General features: G+C 38.1%; 1 protein-coding gene across 11 annotated transcripts in view; it reads left to right on the forward strand.

Moving 5' to 3' along the window:
• Window positions 1-732: 732 nt before the first annotated feature.
• GPHN (gephyrin) overlaps window positions 733-18,945 on the forward strand; it is a 633,555-nt gene continuing 615,342 nt past the window's right edge. For all 11 annotated transcript variants that reach the window (XM_073895379.1, XM_073895381.1, XM_025869865.2 and 8 more), the window contains exon 1: window positions 733-863. In XM_073895379.1, coding sequence (XP_073751480.1) covers window positions 800-863 — 64 coding nt within the window. In that variant the 5' untranslated portion in view covers window positions 733-799. The remainder of the gene's footprint in view (window positions 864-18,945) is intronic.

The raw sequence follows: 18,945 nt of genomic DNA on the forward strand, positions 1-18,945 counted from the left end.
GCGCTTTCAGTGGGTCGGCTGGCCGCGCCCCAGGGCTTCGAGGAGAGGCCCCCGCATGCGGAGTCCTTTCCTCGTCCCCTTTGGAGAGCTGCTCAGCGGCCCCGAGACCTGCCCCAAGGCTCTAACGACGAGGCGCTGGCTCGGCAGGGGATTGCTTCTGTCTGAGGCCCGGTCGAGACTGCGTTCGTGTCTCGCGGGCACCCGCTTCGCGTTCTCCAGCCAATCCGGCGCTACTCGCGCGCCTAAGAGCGTTCCCCGGTGCTTTTCGGGCTGTGCCGCCTCCTTCCCGCTTCCAGTACTCCGCAGCCGGGCTCTCACACCTCCCCTCACTCTCCACGAGTTCCACGCCTCGCGGTGTAGCTCCGCCCCTGTCCCCGAGTCCGCCCCCTCCACCGTCCGAGCGGGTGCACTCCTTTCCCTTCACTCTCCTGCTGTCTAGCCGGTCTGGGTCTCGGGCTTCTCAGAGCGATCTGGGTCTCAACGGCCTCACTCAGACGCCTCCGCGCGCTCTCCCCCCGCGGCCCCCACCCGCTGCTAGCTGCCTCCGACCTGGACTCGGGGTCGCGCGCCCTAACTCCGCCTCCCCCCCCCCGCCACTCAGCGGACTCGCGCACTCCGGGCCCGGCCTCTACCCCGCGCAGGCCGCGGAAAGCCTGGCCGCCTCCCCCTCCTCCGGTCGCTGCGAGCTCTCCGGACGCTCTCGCTCTCGCGCTCTCCGAGGCGAGCGCGCTCCCGGCCCGCGCGCTCCGCGCTCCGGCTTCTCCCGGCTCCTGTCAGTGCGGTGACTGCGCTGGGAAACATGGCGACCGAGGGAATGATCCTCACTAACCACGACCATCAAATCCGTGTCGGAGTCCTCACAGGTAACCGGGAAAGGAGGTCCGGGACCGCCGCGACCGCTGTGCCCGACTAATCTCAGGCTTCTTGCCTATGGTGACTCTTTGCGGCCTCGGGAGGAGGGAAGGCTGAGGAGGGGGACGGGGGGGTGCGTTTTACAACCGCTGAGAGCTGACGGAGGTTGGGGTGTTCCTGCGGGCCCCCCGGGAGCTGGAGCCGGCCGGTGGGATGTCAGGCCTCAGTACCTTCGCAGCCGAAGTCCCTGGCCCCGGGGGACTGAGGGGCCGTGCGGCGGGCGCTGCGGGGCTCCTTGATGCCGGTGCAGGCGGCGGGATCCCGGCTCCGCATCCAGAAGCACGCCGCTCTGACTGGCCGGCGCGCTTCCTCCGCTAATGCTCATCTCAGAGAGGGGGGATTCCCATTTCCACCCCCTCCGTCCCTTCCCCCCTACGCCGGCGGCCCCGCGCCGCTCTAGCTTTGCTTGCCCTGGGCACCGGCCGAACCCGACACGGGCGGATATCTGGCGAAACTCTGCTCTGCCTTAGGCTGCCCCTCGCCAGCGGGGCATCCCCTCAGTCACCCAAGGGACACCCCTTATCTCTCCCGAGAGATGGGGGATCACTTGCACCCAGACCTCGGAAAGTGTCTGCATTCCGCTTGTCCGAGCAAAGGGGCCTCTGCCCTCCTCTTCCTTTTCTTAGAGGGACGGGTTGCACCCTGTGGCTGGGGCTTTTTACTTGAAAAGGTAGGATTCTCCGACTTGGGCTCCTCTGTCCTCCTCCCTTCTGGGAACCCCCCTCCTCCGGGTGGTCCCAAGGCTTGTGAGGAGCGCACTTTCCTGGGTCTCGTTTCCCTCCCTCGCAGAAGCTGTGTGTGCTCTGCATGTCTGATTCCGTTGCGTTGTATTTGGGTAATATCCCTCAGTTCGGCGATAGGCAGTTGCTGCAGGGCATGACTTCCGAGATGAATAGCAAGCCAATTTGTAGGGGTTTCTGCTGTGGTTCTGTAATTGGCAAGGTTTATGTGTAATTCATTGGCGAGATGGGGGTTAAAGAACTATATTTGAAATCTGAGGGCTTAGTTTGGAGTGAAGGAAATCCAAGACACACTGATGTGATTTCGGAAAAAGAAGAGATGTAGACGGGAATCCTTGTGTCTCCCCCGTCCCCCGCCCCTCACTTCTTAATTTTTTTTCTCTTGTCAAATCTGACAGGTTGAGACGGTGCTCGGGAAGGGACTAAATTGAATGATTCTTGCTTTTATTAGGAAAAAAATCTCTGTCGGTAGATATTGAGTGCTAAGCTTAATTTGGCTACTGAGTTTTATGAAAAGGAGAAACCCATGGCACCCCTTCCTCTCTTTTAAGTAAAAGGGTTGCCTTGCCCTGGTATGCTTTCCAGTTGTTAATGGTGATTTATTGAATTTTCCTAATCAAAAGCCTCTGGGATAGAGAAACTAGTCTAAACCAGTTGCAGGGACGGGAACACCCCCTCCCCCCCAAATGATACGCTGTTCTCTTCTTTTGGTGCTGAAACTGTTGCTTTGTGTGAATATTCAGTTGTATCAGAATTCTTAAGAGTTGACATTGCTGATTTTCAAAGAATCTAATCGCGGGGTGTAAAAATGTATAGCTTATATCAGCCTTCAACTTGCACTTTAAATTCCAGCCGGTTTTGAAAATTAATGGAGTAGTAATAGTGAAGCTTTATAGAAATCAGAGTATTTCAGCTGTCCATGGAAACGAAAGGTCAAAGCTGTTTTAAAGTTAAGCCATAGCGATTAAAAAACAATCATATATATTATATATAGTTCGTTTAAGCTTTCCCTAGTAGTTTTATTTAGTGAATCATCTTACCTGGGTCAAGTAACACAGTAGATGCATACACAGAATGCTTTGATAGATACAGCCCTTATCTCTATCCATACAGTCCAATAGGGATAACATCGATATGCAAACAACTAAAGAAACAATGTATGTAATCATTGTGCTACAATTGTTTAAATAAAATTACCTGTGTATTTGAGGGCTAAATGTAAAAGGAATTCCATTGCAGGATGGATTAGGAGCAAATATAACTAACTACCTGAAGGGAGAATTTGGTTCATTTACCAAAGGTAAGAAGAAACTGGCATTTTATTTTATTTAAGATTTTATTTATTTATTTGACAGAGAGAGACACAGCGAGAGAGGGAACACAAGCAGGGGGAGTGGGAGAGGGAGGAGCAGGGAGCCCGATGTAGTGCTCGATCCCAGGACCCTGGGATCAGGACCTGAGCAGAAGGCAGACGCCCAGCGACTGAGCCACCCAGGTGCCCCAGAAACTGGCATTTTAAAGGGGAGTTGAAAGTCAGTGGCAAAGTTATAAATGAATATGTTTGTGAGGATGAAGCTCTTGAGCAGAATAAAAATGTAAAAGACCTTGAAAAGCTTAGGTGGAATAGGTGGGTGGCATAGGCAAAATGTCAAGGAGAGAAGATAACTTTGGCAGTGGAATTATAGGTAATCTGGAGAAGCTGTCTCATGAAAATGAGGTACAGTAGTTTAGGGGGAAAGGTCTAGGGTCAAGAATAAGGATGTAACTAAAGGAACAAAAAGGAATATGACCGATTTGGGAGAAGTGGTAATGGAGGACAATTGGATGTGCTGATAAAATGGATATTTGAAGTCAGAAATAACTGATGTTTTTACTTGAAAAGTTATTGTCTTTTCTATGATGGAGACTGGAAACAAGAATGAGAGGAAAGAGCACCAGCCCTCAGTCTGCAATTAGGGGATTTTATTACAGACAGCTTAATATTTATGGTCTTGATATTCCATGTGATTTTGTGTAAGAAAAAAAAACTACAAAAATAAGGCTATATTGTGTATTTTGTGTCTTTTAGAACTTCACGTTTTTTAGTTTTACTATGTAGAGTTTTTCTTTATTGAACTGAAGTACTATGATTTCATACTTAAGAAAATTGAATTAAGAGGCCACCCTTAATACTGTGATTTTATGAGTTATAATTTGGCTCTCTTAAAGGCGGAGGGCGTGTTTTATAAAATATCTTTGGCATACTTCATAATAGTGATTCTGAGTATTTTATCTATTTTACAAAGGTGGTTGAAAGTGTTGTCTACCCATGCACACATTTTACAATGTGTCTGTATTTTGGTGAAATTGTATTGTCATTTCTCCAAGTCTTCAATTGATTTTCTTTGTGACATTTTTTTATTATATGTTGAAAGATAATATTTATACTTTGAAACTTTTCATCCTTTAGATTTTTTTAGTCTTCATCTCAGCAGTGAATTTTGCAAATAAATGTATGCAGTCTATTGAAACTTCTCATCAAATAATATTAGAATTTTGGAAACAATGGTAGGACAGTATTTAGCAATGACATTTCTTTTTTGCTTGATGATCTTGAATCATTTTGGACTTGGAAATTAGATTATAATAACTAGTGTGACATGGTTATTTTAGTTATACAAATTATTTCTTAAAAGGGAAATGGGGACATTTATGTATATAAAAATTGGTTATCATGGAAAAAATTTAGATTGACAATTATTGCCCATCTGTAAGAACAGTACTTTTATTAGTAACTGTCTTAGTTGATTTGCTAGAAATGAAGGTGATAAGATCTTTGGTGACAGTTTTTAATATATGTGTTTCTAATGTTTTCTACTTGTCTTACTGTTTATAACAGAGATTAAAGTAATGTGCTGATGCATAATATGAGGCAAATAAAGAGGTATTTGCTTCTTTGAAGCTAGAAACAAGATGTGGGGCAGATGTAGGATTTTTCTCCCCTTGATAACATTAGTAGTAATTATACTTTCAGCCAGTCTTAACAATTATGTAGCAGAATCATTATATTTTAATGTCACTTTTCACCTACTTTTTACTTTTTCTAAAGAAAACTGTTTATCAAGGGAGCACACTAGTTCTACCACTGTAAGAGCTCCACAGAAACATCAGGAAAATAACGAATACATGCATTTATATAATATAGAATGAGCTAGGTGATATTCCATTGGCTATTTAATATTGTATTAGCTAGCTATTGCTAATATTCAGTACCAAAGCATTTAGCACTTAGCTAAAGATGATAATCTATTACCTAAATTTTCACTAACAATAGTATGGTTGAGAAAAAGATACAAATGTTTAGGAAAGAGCATTTTAAAATCATTTTTTTTGCTCTAATAATATACATTTTTATTGCACTAAGCTGTAGATCTGTAATCAGTAAAAGATATTAGAACAAATATAAGACTAGATAAGAGACATTAAAGACTAATTATAAAATAGAGCATCAAAAATTTAGTTACATATAGGGAGTATTTTAGTTATTCATAAATAGTCATTCAAAATATTTAAAAAAATATTCTTAGCCAAGGAGATTATAATCAAATAAGTCTAGAATTGTTCAAGCATTTATTTTTATTTCATTCCTCAAGCTTGTCCTTGTACATTAAAAGTTTTCATATTGTTTTCTAAAAATATTAACTGATAAAGATATATTTATATACCTTTGTTTTGAGAATGGGTGTTGTTATTAAGTAGGCAAATTAGTATTGCAAACCAAATCTGAATCCTACCAAATGGAATTGTGTGTTCTGGCAAACATACCAATATTGATCTGTATGATCATTGTTAAAAAGTATCCTGTGTCTCAAACTGTGTCATTCCTTCATGAATTTTTGGTTGGAACCAGCGTATTAGAGAATTAAATGTTTAGCTAAAGCAAGAAATTGTTAATTTCTAATGCATGTACTACTGTCATCACTGGCTAAAGACTTCTAAATTATTAGTACATATGTTATTACATATTAAGAGTTTTAACTATATTGAAACTACATATGACTATTTGACATTAAATGAGGTATATGGTGGAGAATCAGCAGTTTGGTGCTGGGGAGAAATGATGAATAAGAGTTTATTTTTATTCTTACTGATGATAGATTCTTATTTAAGGTGAATAATAGGGTGCTTTTTGAAACAGTAGGTAAAATAGATAAAACCTATACTTTGTTCCTGTAAATAGGATTGAACAATAGGAAACATATTTGGAATTTGATCTGTTAAAAAAAAAAAAAGAGATCCTAAAGAAGAAAGTAATAAAACCACAAGGGATTTTCTCCTTCACATCCTGGCGGAGATGATAAATACCAAGGAAGAAGAAAAGATTATTTAACCTGCTCAAAAGTATTTGGGACTGTAGTTAATATGGACAGCATGGAATCTTAACTTAATTTTTGAGTAGCCAACCCAAAAGCAAAAGTCTAATGAAGTATCTTCATGTAGAAGTCTATCCAGGTTGTTCAGTGGATTCATAAGTGAATTTGTATTTAACTAATTAATTTTAATTAAGTAAAATTTCTTGAAAATTTTGTAATTAAACAACCCCAGCAATTTTTACAGTTTTGCCAGTAAGTATGCATTTTGAAAGAATGGAATGAAATTTACTATGCTTTTAAAAAATTTCCTAATTTGGAAAATAAAGGAACAAGGAAATGAGATGTGGTAAAAAGGAGCATTACACAATTTGTGTCCTGCTTCTCATATTGGGTGCATGACATTGTGTCAAGGGATACTCTTTGAGGATTCTAAGCCTTAGAATCTAAGCTATGAGAACCAACATAATAATTCTTGAAGTGTCAGTTTTGAGACTATGTAATTTAAACCATTTTAATATTAAGATAAGTATGAGTAAATTAGGAAAAGGATGTAGAATTCACACGAACTGTTAAGATAAAATTAGAAACTTCAAAGAAATTTCAAGTGAACCCATTATGTAACTCCAGACCCATCAGTCTTCTGTTATTGGTGCTTTGGCACCAAAAATTTAAGGAGAACTGGGTCATAGGAAGAACATTTAGAAGACTTGCTTTCTAATGCTAGTTGGGCCAGTAAAGTTTTGTAATATTACTTAACTCTCTTAGCTTTTCTTACCACTAATCAGAAGGAATCATTCTCTAAGATTACTTTAAGTTCTCATGGCAATATGTTTCTATCCTTTAGCATCTTTAACAGCTGCAAAGAGAAATACGGGATATTAGATTTAGTTACTACTTTTTGTCTCTATAATAAGAATCATTGTGGAAGGAGGTAGATTATACAGAAAGAAATGCAAGAGAATAAGAAATGGAAGAAAAGATAAAAATTTCAGAGATTAAGTCCTGTCAGTATAAACCGAAGGAACAATATTTAGATTTTTTTTATTTAGAAAATTTTGTGGCCTTGCTAATCTTCTCTTTCTTATCAGTAATTTCAGTCCTACACTTAATTTCAGACTCAGCTCAAGCCTCCCTTCCTCAACAAAATCTTAGGAATTATTTTCTACAATGATGTCTTTCTTTGTTTTCCTGCAGTATTTATTAATGTTGTCTATACCCTATAATCATGTATATGTGGGAGGCTGCAAGGTGTAGTTAAAAAAACAACAACAACAAGAAAAAAGTACTTTGGAGTCAAACAGACTTGGATTTCAGACCCAGATTTGCTCTTTATTTTGGGAAGTCATTTAATCTCTCAGTTTCCTTTGGCAATACTTCACAAAGTTGTAAGAACTGAGATAATGTATGTGAAAATGCCTACCATATATGTCTAACTTGGAGAATATATCTTTTTTTCAATAATCTTTTTTTCCTTTCCTCATCATATGTTGCTTTGATGTAGTTTGCTAACAGCTTCATGTATAAACATCTTAGTCAAAGTAGATTTTAAAGTTTTTGAAACATGATTGTGTGCTTTACTTCTTCTGTGCCATTTTGTCATAGCACCTCTTAATGAAGTAATTGCATAAAAGATGTTTAATAAAAAACTGGGTGGTGTGACATTTATATAGTGGCTTAGGAAGCAGCTACCCAGAAACATTTAGGTAAATCAGAACTTCACTGTTATTACTAAGAAGACAGTTCAGGGGTTTAGTATTTTCCTATATGTTACTGGTAAGAGGATGATATTAATAATGTATATTTGAAACATTTGTATACTATCAAACTTGATATATTGCTTCTTAGTTGATGGGCAAGTCTGTATCAGGATTATTTTAGAGTAATTTTATAGTAATTTTAAAAAATGTCATCTTAACAAATGAAAAAAAATTATAGATTGAATAAATTCTGAAAACGTTTTTTGAAGTTCAGTTCTGATAGTCAAAATAGCAAAATAGCATAAATAGGAGTTAAAGTTTTACCTCTTCTACCCCTCCCTTCCCCTCCCTTCCTACTTCCCTTCCCCTCCCCTCTCTTCCCCTCCCCTCCCTCCCTCCCTTCCTTCCTTTTTCTTTTTAAAGTAGGCTCCACACCCATGTAGAGTCCAGTGCGGGGCTTGAACTCACGACTGAGATGGAGACCTGTGCTGAGATCAAGAGTTGGTCGCTTAACTTATTGAGCCACCCAGGCGCCCCTCTACCACTTTCAAGACACTTAATTACATTTTACTTGTTTCCTTAGCTTTGAATGAGGGTAATTATGCTTATCTAATAGGGGTAATGTGAAGAACAAAGGAAATAATATATTCAGTATTCAACACCTACTATGTGCCAGCTCTGTTATAAAGTGAGGGATTCAGTAGTGAATAAGATATGGTCCTTGTCCTCTTGGAGCTTATTTTAGCATTAATAGGAAAACACCTTTTAGTCAAGTTGGATATTGACAAATTCATGCTTCATTTATGTTGCAAAAGTGCTTCTATATTTTATTTTTGATGTCAATAACTTAAGTATAAACGCCAACATTATTTTCATGTCAAGCCATTTTTGACTCAAATTTTTAAACCATTACATATTTCCTGCTTTCTAAGATAGAATATACTGAACATAATTTTAATTATTTTTTGTTCAGTCAGGTTTAAGTAAATACAGCTAACATTTATCAGGCCTATATACATGGCATAAATATGTTCTATTTGTGCTAAGCACTTGACACATGTTATTTAATTCTTACAACCTTAATAAATTGCCCTTCACCTTCTAGTTTCTAATCTACTATACCCTTGGGAAGCATATAAACAACCTTGCTAAGAATTATATATGGTAGGACATCCAGTTAGACTTGCAGGTCTAAAGAATAATTGTTTTCACTTTTGGGTTGAAGGCATCAGAGGATGAATGGTTATTACTATAAGACCAAAAGAAATTTACTTGTTTCTTTGTACTTTGAGATTTCAGGATCATGGCTAATTGTGTCTGCCTCATGCTGAAAATGCTAATAAAAATGCAGAAACTTGTGAAAGGAAGAGATAAGTACAATCTGAGCGCTAAATAGAAATGTACTGTTAAGTTCTTTTTTTTACAAACATTAAGAAGTATACTTAGAATTAATGGTCTTTAAAGTCTAATTCAGGTTAAGAACTTTTGGATATCTTGGACACAAGAAATTGAATAGGGTACATACTTTTTCAGAAAAAAAGGATGAAGGACGCCTGGGTGGCTCAGTTGGTTAAGTGCCTTCTGCTCAGATCGTGATTTCAGGGTCCTGGTATTGAGTCCCACATTGGGCTCCTTATTCAGCAGGGAGCCTGCTTCTCTCTCTGCCTGCTCCTCCCCCTCCTTGTGCTCTCTCTCTCTGACAAATAAATAAAATCTTAAAAAAAAAAAAGGATGAAACATTTAAAAAAATGTGATCTCCTATTCTGCTTCCACTTAGAGGAGTCAATAGTGAATTTTGATTCTAATGTAAATTTCAAAAATTATGCTTTGATAAAATTAATATCCCCACAATAGTAGTTGCACTTGAATTTAGTTGCAAGTGGGACAGCTTCTAAATTCTTATCATGTTTTTAATGAGTTTTAAAAACTTACGGAATATATTTGTGTGTAAGATATGTAATAGTACAGAAAGGTAAAGTGTGAAATTAAGCCCTATCAGTCTACTTTCCCACTCTCTTTCTAGGGTTAATCATTTTTAAGATTTTTATTTTTGTTTATTCTATGTACAAGTATGTATTTATTACATCAGAGTTTGCAAATTGGCAGACCAATGGCCATAACTGACCGGTACACGTTTCATTAGGCCCCTGCTGTGTTTTTACAAAAAGTATTTTTCTGGGGCCCCTGGGTTGCTCAGTTGTTTGAACATCTGACTCTTGGTTTTGGCTCTGGTCATAATCTCATGGGTTGTGAAATCCAGCCCCACTTCAGGCTCCATGCTCAGCAGGGAGTCTGCTTGAAGATTCTCTCCCTCTGCCCCTCCCCCCACTTGCATGCTCACTCCCTCTCTTTCTAAAATAAATAATGAATCTTTTTTTAAAAAGTATGTTTCTAACATTTAAAAAAGGTCAATTTCATGTAAACCCATATTTTTAGCTTTTTAAGATTCAGCAACACTGCAGCCTCTTTCTCACATGACAATAGTTGGTTAGAGTGGTTGTCCCCTGGAAATAGGGCATGTATTCTTCAGTTTCTCACAATTCCCATTTAACCTGTTTATATTCTCTGCCTAGCTCTGTAGTCCTTTGAATTTGTGACCTTTGCTTATACATAGTATTTTCTCCTCCCTTCCTTTCTAGCATGTCTTGGACATCTTTTCATATTAGTGAAAATAATAGTTAACTTTTTTGAGAGCTTACCAAATATAAAATGCTTTTCTGAGCCTGTTATAGAGCCTATTAATTCATTTAATCCTCATAATAGTATCACTGTATTACAGTTGGTGCAGTTGAGGATATTGTAGCAGAAAGAGATTAAGTAATTTGCCCAAATTACTGTGATAAGAGGCAAAGTTTAAAGGCCGAGCTCCAAATTGAACCCATGTAGTTTCTTTCTAGAGTGTAAGCTCTTACCCACCAACTCCTTGGTATGTAACAATAAGTTCATATAGATATACATTTTTCCTTTTAATGGGTCTATCATATTGCATCATAGGTTATGTGGTATTTATTAGTCCTCAAAATTTCTAATTTTTCACTGTGACAAAGGTAGACAGTAACACTGTACATTTATCATTGCATATTTGTGATTTGTTTTTAAATGTGAGATTAATTACTATAATTTTTAGGTCAAAGGTATACGAATTTTAAAATTTTGATGGAAATTACAAACTTGCCTTCCAAAAAGAATATACTAATTGTAATTAATATTACCCCCCTTTTTGTTTTTTTAATTTTTACAAGTTCTTTTGAGATCTCTTTATTAATTACATATGTGGATTAGGATCATTTATTGCAAATGACAGATACTGGAGCTCAAAATTAGCTATGTTAAAATGGGAATTTACATGGGCATGGAGAATAGAGGAGGAACTGATTTTAGGGTCTCAAGCAGTGTGATCAGGGAATTAATGTAATCATGAATTCTTTTTTTTTTTAAGTATTTATTTAAGAGGGAGAGACATAGCGGGAGAGTACAAGCAATGGGGAGGAGAAGGAGGGGGAGAATAGGTTCTCCGCTGAGCAGGGAGCCCCATGTGGTGTTTGATCCCAGGACTCTGGGATCCTGACCTGAGCCTAAGGCAGATGTTTAACCCAGTGAGCTACCCAGGTACCTCTTAATCATGAATCCTTATTCTCCATTTCAGTGCTTTGTTTTTCTGAGCATGGTGCAAGTTGATTTCCTTCATGTAGATGCTCCTTTACCTGGCTTGGCTTACGTGTCCATCTTTGAGCCAATCATTAGAACTAGGAGAGTGAGGACTGATTAGCCAGGTCTATATCACATGTCTGTCTTGAGAGTGGGACACTAAATAGGCAGCTTCACCAGAATCACATAGAAAGGGGAAAGGGAAGCCTTCAAAAGAAGTGGAATTTCTGCTACTAGAAAGGGAAAAGTGTGCTTGGGCAGAGAATTCTTTTGCTAGAGGTTCCCTGAAGTCTTGTGCCTTTTGCTTTCTTTTTTTCCTAAGAATATAGTTTATTATATCTTCCCCTTTTCTTCTTTCTCCTGTTTCTTCAATGAAAATGGTTCTCTGGCAGAGAGTTATAAATTCGAACTGGAGCAAGTTAAGGTGTGAGAATTAGCGGATTAAATTAGGGCTCCCTAATATCAACAGTGACTAATTGACATGTTAATTAACTGGCTTCGACTTTTTCATGCTGTGTATATGAATGCTTATCTAAGGACATTTTAGAACAGTAGTGTACATGTAATAGTTAGATTTTACTGGTTTTTACAACAGCTGTTTTATGGTGCTTTGTTTTAAATTTATGATCAGTTATGGGTCTTTAGTCCTTTTTCCTACAAACAACCTCTCCCACTGTTTTCTAAATTTTGTTCTAGCAGCACTTCTCTGGGAGATGTTATAATAGGTATGGTGTGAAGAGGTTTTTTTTTCAAGTAAATTTGGGAAGTGCTGTATAATGACCTAACCCTCCTTTTGGAGATTGATAGTATATTAAAGCATATTAGTATATTAAAGATGCGAGTAATATTACAATTGTGGATCCTTTTGAACTTTAGTCTAGTGTTTCTAAAACTTTTTGAAAATGGAACACTTTTTCAAGGCACGCGAGAATTTACTTCTTTGGGAAATTGTGGTTTTTCCCCTGCAAATGATCTTTGTAAGACCCTTATATTTATTCTTTTAGGTTTTTGCTCTAGAAGTAGTGGTTACCTATAATCTATATTGTGAAAATTAATTCTTTTATTTTGGATGTGTGTGTGTGTGTGTATTTATTTTCCCCCCAATCACTTACCAACTCCCATTTCTTTTTTTTCCCCATATTAAAATAGTGGCTGAATGTATTATCTTATTCAGAAAATCTATGATAGCAAAAACTAGACAGACCAGTCTTGGTTCTGTTATTACTACATGGGAAGGAACATTGGATCAAGTTCTGTTTTGGATTTTTCCAGTGGGAGTTTCGTATCCTTATCTGTGAAATGTAAAGTTGAAGAGATGCTCTCTAAAATCTCCTTCAGCTCTAAAATCTTATTAATCCCAAACTCAGAACATACTTCATGTTTACCGTTCTCTTATTGCTTGTATTCATGTTATCTGCAATCTGTTACTGACAGCACAGTTATTGATCTGAGATGCCTTTCTTACTTCAAATAGGAAAAATTGCTAGAAAAAGACACTGACATTCATGCTGAGTATAAATGGAAATAAATGTCTGTTACTTCCACTGCATAATATGTACAATTTTATTTCCTTTAGTAGTACATGCTACAGAGTTCAAATTGCAAAATGCTTAAAATTTAGCATAAAAATTACATGCATGTAAGTGTAATAACTGGTTCACAAAATCAAACTTAGAAGGATACTAGTGATTTAGAGGTATTGAAGTATTATATTTTTCTTTTTGAATTAATATACCAGAGATCTGGAAAACAAAGTTATAGTCCTCCCGCCCCCCACCCCAAAGTTGTGAATATTTTGCTTACGTATTTAAAATAAAGCTATTGTAAAATAAGACCTCTACTTAAAAAAAATTTTTTTTTATTTTAGAGAGAGCCTGGGCCTGTGGAGTGGGAGGGTGGGAGAGAAAGTGGGGAGGGGCAGAAGGAAAGAATCTCAAACGGACTCCCCACTGAGTGCAGAGCCGGATGTGGGACTCCATCCCACAACCCTGAAATGGTGACCTGAGCTGAAGTCAAGAGTCAGAAGCTTAACCAGCTGAACCACTTAGGCTCCCAGACGTGTACTTTTAATGAACAATATTGTTTTAGGTTCACACAGATAGTTGGAATAGTAGGTGGGCTCTGGATTAGACTACCTGGGTTTATACCTAACTAAATGAAATTAAATTTTTAGAGTTACTTCTCTAAGCTATGATTTTCTCATCTGTAAAATGGGGAATATTACCAATGCCTGCCTTAGAGGGTTGTTGTGATAAATGAGATAACTGTAAACGTTTAATGAATGTGCCCACATAATTAGTACTCGTTAAATGTTTGTTGTTTGTATTGTAATAAATTTGAAAATAATTACCTTTATAAACATGGTAGAAATCAGCCAATACAACTTTTATTATTATTATTTTTTTAAAGTAAGCTCTACATGTGACGTAGGGCTTGAACTCATGATCCCGAGATCAAGAGTCACATGCTCTACTGACTGAACCAGCCGGCCACCCCGCCAGTACAGTTTTTAGATATATGATCTAGCCATGGTTTACCTTTATGCTATTTTTCCACCATTTTATTTTATTATTTTATTTTATTTTATTTTATTTTATTTTATTTTATTTTATTTATTTTATGAGCTTCTTTAAAGATTAGTATTGTACAGGGGTTCTCCTTGATTAAATTCTTATTTTCTAGCTTAAATTTTGGGCTGTTAGAGTCAGAAGATGGTATTTGTAGTGTAGTAACTAAAGACAAAAACTTGAGATTTTTGAGGTATAGGTTGAAATTAAAATATATATGGGAAACTCTGATATTCTCTAAGGCATGTTAAGATCTGTGGAGAAAACTGCCTCTATGTACATCTGTGTGGTGTTACGGAGTTCTATAGTAAAGAAAGTGGAAAAGTTTTAAGTGTTATACAAATGGTGCGATAATACAGGGTGGTAAAGTGATAGCAAAATAAAACTACATAGATAATTGTTGATTTGTAGAAGAGAGATTTTTAATTGGTAGATGAGGAAAATAGTAAACCCCAGGGATAAGGAGCCAAGGCTTAGGCCTTATTATGCTTGGATTGAAGTAACAATGAGTTGGGGTATAAGGCAAAGGAATATTACATAAAAAGGTAGAAGTACTTTATGAAATAACAGACGCCAAAAGAAAAATCTATAGAATTTAGAGCATTGCCAAAGATAATTTTTGGCAGGAAAGTTTGAGAATCATTGACTTAGGTTAATATTGGACTTGGCTTCTTTTGCAGATGGGTCTGTGAAGTATTGTTAGGTAAAAACAAAACTGTCAACTATGCATCCTAAGGAAACATTCATTCTTTTCTGATTCTTAATGCAATTCAGAAGTGGGTCATATCTAATATATGAGAAACTGGAAATGGAGACACCCTCCACTCCCCCACCCCCCTTCCTATAATAGGAGCACTTAGAAGCAGTGAAATAATTATGGATCTGATTTTATTACTCTGTTGTTTTCTTGTCCATGATTAATATATTAGTCTGACTGTAGCCTTACTTGTTAACAAACAGTACAGCCCAGTTCAATATTGTCTTAGTCCGTTTGGGTTGTTATAACAAAGTACCATAGACTGGGTGGCCTATAAACAACAATTTATTTTTTATGGTTCTAGAGGTTGGCGAGTCCAAGATCAAGGTACCAACAGATCTGATGTCCAGTGAGGGTCCACTTCCTGGTTGACAGACAGCTACCCTCTGTCTTCTTATGTGGCAGAAATTGGGAGGGAAGTCTCTGGGTCTCTTTTATAAGGGTATAATGGTACAAATTCCATCCTCATGACCTAATCACCTCCCAAAGGCCCCACTTCCAAACACCATCCCACTGGGGGGATACGTTTTAACATGATGAATTTTGGGAGGAGACAGACATTCAGCTTGTGGCAAGCATGAGATTTGCTTTGCATTATGTGAGGCTGAAACTACTAAATATTTATAGTGTTATCTATCCTTTGAGTATAAGGAGTTGGTTGTAAAGTAGGTTTACATTTTTAGTTATTTATATATTAAAAAGATTTGCCAAGTACTGTATGATAGGTTTACCAAACTTTTTCTGTAAAGGGCCAGATAGTAAATATTTAAGGCTTTGTGGGCTATATGATTTCTGTCATAGCTATTCAGTAGCATGAAAGCAGTCATAGACAATATGTAAATGTATGAGCATTTATTTATAAAAACAGATTGTGGACCAGAGTTGGCCAAGGGCCATAGTTTGCCAATCCAAGCTCCAAGACATAGTCTGTGTTAGGAAAGTAGAATTCCAAGTTACTTGCATGGAACTGAACTTTTGTATTAGTTAAAATTTGCTTCATTTATAAACCACCACAAAACTTAAGACTGGCTTAAAACTACAGTTTAATGTCTCTCACATTTCTTTCCCTTTCTTTCTTTCTTTCTTTCTTTCTTTCTTTCTTTCTTTCTTTCTTTCTTTCTTTCTTTCTTTCTTTCTTCTTTCTTTCTTTTCTTTCTTTCTTTTTCTTTCTCTCTCTTTCTTTCTTTCTTTCTTTCTTCTTTCTTTCTTTTTCTTTCTTTCTTTTTTAAGATTTTATATATTTATTTGACAGAGAGAGACACAGCTAGAGAGGGAACACAAGCAGGGGGAGTGGGAGAGGGGGAAGCAGGCTTCCCGCCGAGCAGGGATCCTGATGTAGGGCTTGATCCCAGGACCCTGGGATCATGACCCGAGCCGAAGGCAGAAGCTTAACGACTGAGCCACCCAGGCACCCCGTCTCTCACATTTCTACAAATTAACTCAGTGGTTCTGCTGTGGGTGGCATTAGTTGGGGTTCTGGTATAACTGCAGTCATCTGGAGGCTTAAATGGGACTGTTGTCCAGGGCTAGTTCTCCTACATGAATTTATCCACATGGCTGATTCATTATCCTCATGGTGCGATGGCTGGGTTCCAAGAAGTATTCCAAGAGCAAGCATTATGAGAGGGAGAAAGCAGAAGCTGCCAGGCCAATTAAGGGATAGGCCTGAAACTGGCATAGCTTCATTTTCACCATTATTTTATCGGTCAAAATAGCCACAGGCCTAGCCCAGAGTCACTGTGGGAAAAGACTAGGAATACTAGGAAGTGTGGTTAGTTGGGGGGTCATCAAAGTAACAGTCTATCACATTATTGTTTTGGTTGCAAGTGACAATTCAAATTGAGCTAGCTTTAGTAAAGGGGAAATTTATTATAAGAATAATGGGGTGTCTATCTCACAAAAACTAAATACAGGATGAAACCTTAGGAATATTGGATCTAGGGTTTGAAGGTCCTCAGGACAGTTTCTCATCTTTGCTTTCTTCTGTAAGTTAGTTTTATTTTCGTTAACCACAGATCTGCCTTTTCTACAATGGAAAAAACAGTGCCATCAACAGTTCCTATATTATTTATATCTTCCCATTTCAGCCATCCAGAGAAGAACTGAGTTTATTTTCATGTTGTATTTCTAAAATTTTTGTGGAAGAACTTTGTCCTGGAGCAATCATTTGTGATTAGAGGATAGAGGTTGTGCTATACCAACCATGTGGACAGGAGCAGAGTCAGTTAACAGAAAAGGAATTTGAATATATAATCCCAAAGTAGTTTACTTGCCTTTTCCCTAACCATCTGTTTATTGAGATAAATAATTTAATTTCATAAATAATTTGTTTCCCCATTACAGCCCTAATTTACTTTTTTTAGCTGTCTGCCTTTGGCTGTTTAATTGTTAGAGAGTAGGCTGAAATAAGGACTGGGATTAGTTCAGTAGCTTGAATATTCATAGTAATATCTTACTTCTTTGAGTAGGGGACAGCAGCATTTAGGATATACTATTTCACTTTGCCACCATTAACAGAATTAAATATGAAAGTGATCTTACTGTGCTTTTACTCATTGATTTCCAGGGTTGATTTGGCTGATCTGGTTGGTTGAGTGAGTACAGTTTTCCTCTGGAAAGGGTTCACTTGTATATGTGAAAGCGAATACCTATAAGATAGAATGAAGTAAGAGCTATAATAGAAGTACAAGCAACATATTGTGGGTGCATGGAGGAAGGAACAATTAATTTAGACGGAATGGCTAGTGTTGGTGTGCCTGGGTGCCTCAGTCGATGAGGCGTCTGTCTTCAGCTCAGGCCCTGATCTGGGGTCATGGGATTGAGCCCCGTATTAGGCTCCCTGCTCAGTGGGGAGCCTGCTTCTCCCTCTCCCTCTGCTGTTCCCCTTGCTTGTGCTTTCTCTCTCTCCCTCTGTCAAATAAATAAATAAAATCTTAAAAAAAAATGAAGATAGTGTTTGAGCAGGGCCTGGAAGAATGAATAACCCATCCTGAAAAAAGCAAGGGAAGGTAATCTGGCTGTCAGGTTTTCTTGGCTGCTAACGGGGTGGCATTAGAATGTCTTGACTAAAATAGATGAGCTTAAATATAGGTATAGGAAATTCAGGATAAACAGCAGCATGATTTATCTGATTTTAACCTTCTTCAATTAGAATTACAAGAGCTAACTTGGTTTTGCTACATGAAAGCCTTAGGTGACTGGTAGTTTGAAATTTAAGAATTAGATATTTGGGGGGGTATATTCTTTTTTTTTTAAGATTTTATTTATTTATTTGACAGAGAGAGAGACAGCGGGAGAGGGAATACAAGTGGGGGGGTGGGAGAGGGAGAAGCAGGCTTCCCGCTGAGCAGGGAGCCCAATGCGGGGCTCCATCCCAGAACCCTGGGATCATGACCTGAACCGAAGGTAGACGCTTAACAACTGAGCCACCCAGGTGCCCCAAGAATTAGATTTTTTAATTAAACAGTTTATCTCAAAGAGTCAGATTTTTAGATATAGAAAGAACTGTAAGGATTATCTGTACAAACCCACTCTACTAGGTAAAGACACCAAGACCCAGTTAAATGACTTATTTAGGGTTACATGATAGAGTATGCAGCTAAAACCCAAGGCACCTTACTCCTGGTCTTGGGTATTAAAAAAAAAAAAAATACACTGTGTTCTTTGTAGTAAGAAGATTTGCGCCAATATACACCATTTGAATTCCCTGCTGTAATGGTTTTAAAATTTGAGATAAAACATGCATACAGTAAAATCCACAAATTGCATAGCATGATTTTTCATGGTATAGACCCTTGTAAGTACCACCCAGATCAAGATGTGGAGCATTTCCAGCATTCCAGAGTCTTCCTTCATGCCTTTTACTAGTCAATATCCACTTCCCCTGCCACGCCTAAGTAATCACTATCCTGATTTTTGTCCTCAAGAATTACTTTTGCCTATTCTTGAATTTATATAAATAGAATGGCTTCTGTCACTCATCATTATGTCTGTGATATTCATCCATGTTGTGTGTAGCAGTTGTCCGTTTTATTGCTATGTGGTATTGCATTGCATGAATGGGTCATTATTCTGTTAATGGACATTTGAATTATTACTAGTTTTAACTATTGTTAATAAAGCTGTCATGAATATTCTCATATATATCCCTTGATGAATAAATTATCTCATTTCTAGGTGTAGAATTGCTGGGTTGTCATTTCCCATAAAGGTTGTACCATTTTGTATCCCCACCCAGCAGTGGAAGAGAGTTTAGTGCCCTACATTCTTGCC

Source organism: Callorhinus ursinus, unplaced genomic scaffold (assembly GCF_003265705.2).
Source record: "Callorhinus ursinus isolate GAN/ISIS: 27379988/994484 unplaced genomic scaffold, GSC_fseal_2.0 scaffold8, whole genome shotgun sequence".
Lineage (NCBI taxonomy): Eukaryota > Metazoa > Chordata > Mammalia > Carnivora > Otariidae > Callorhinus > Callorhinus ursinus.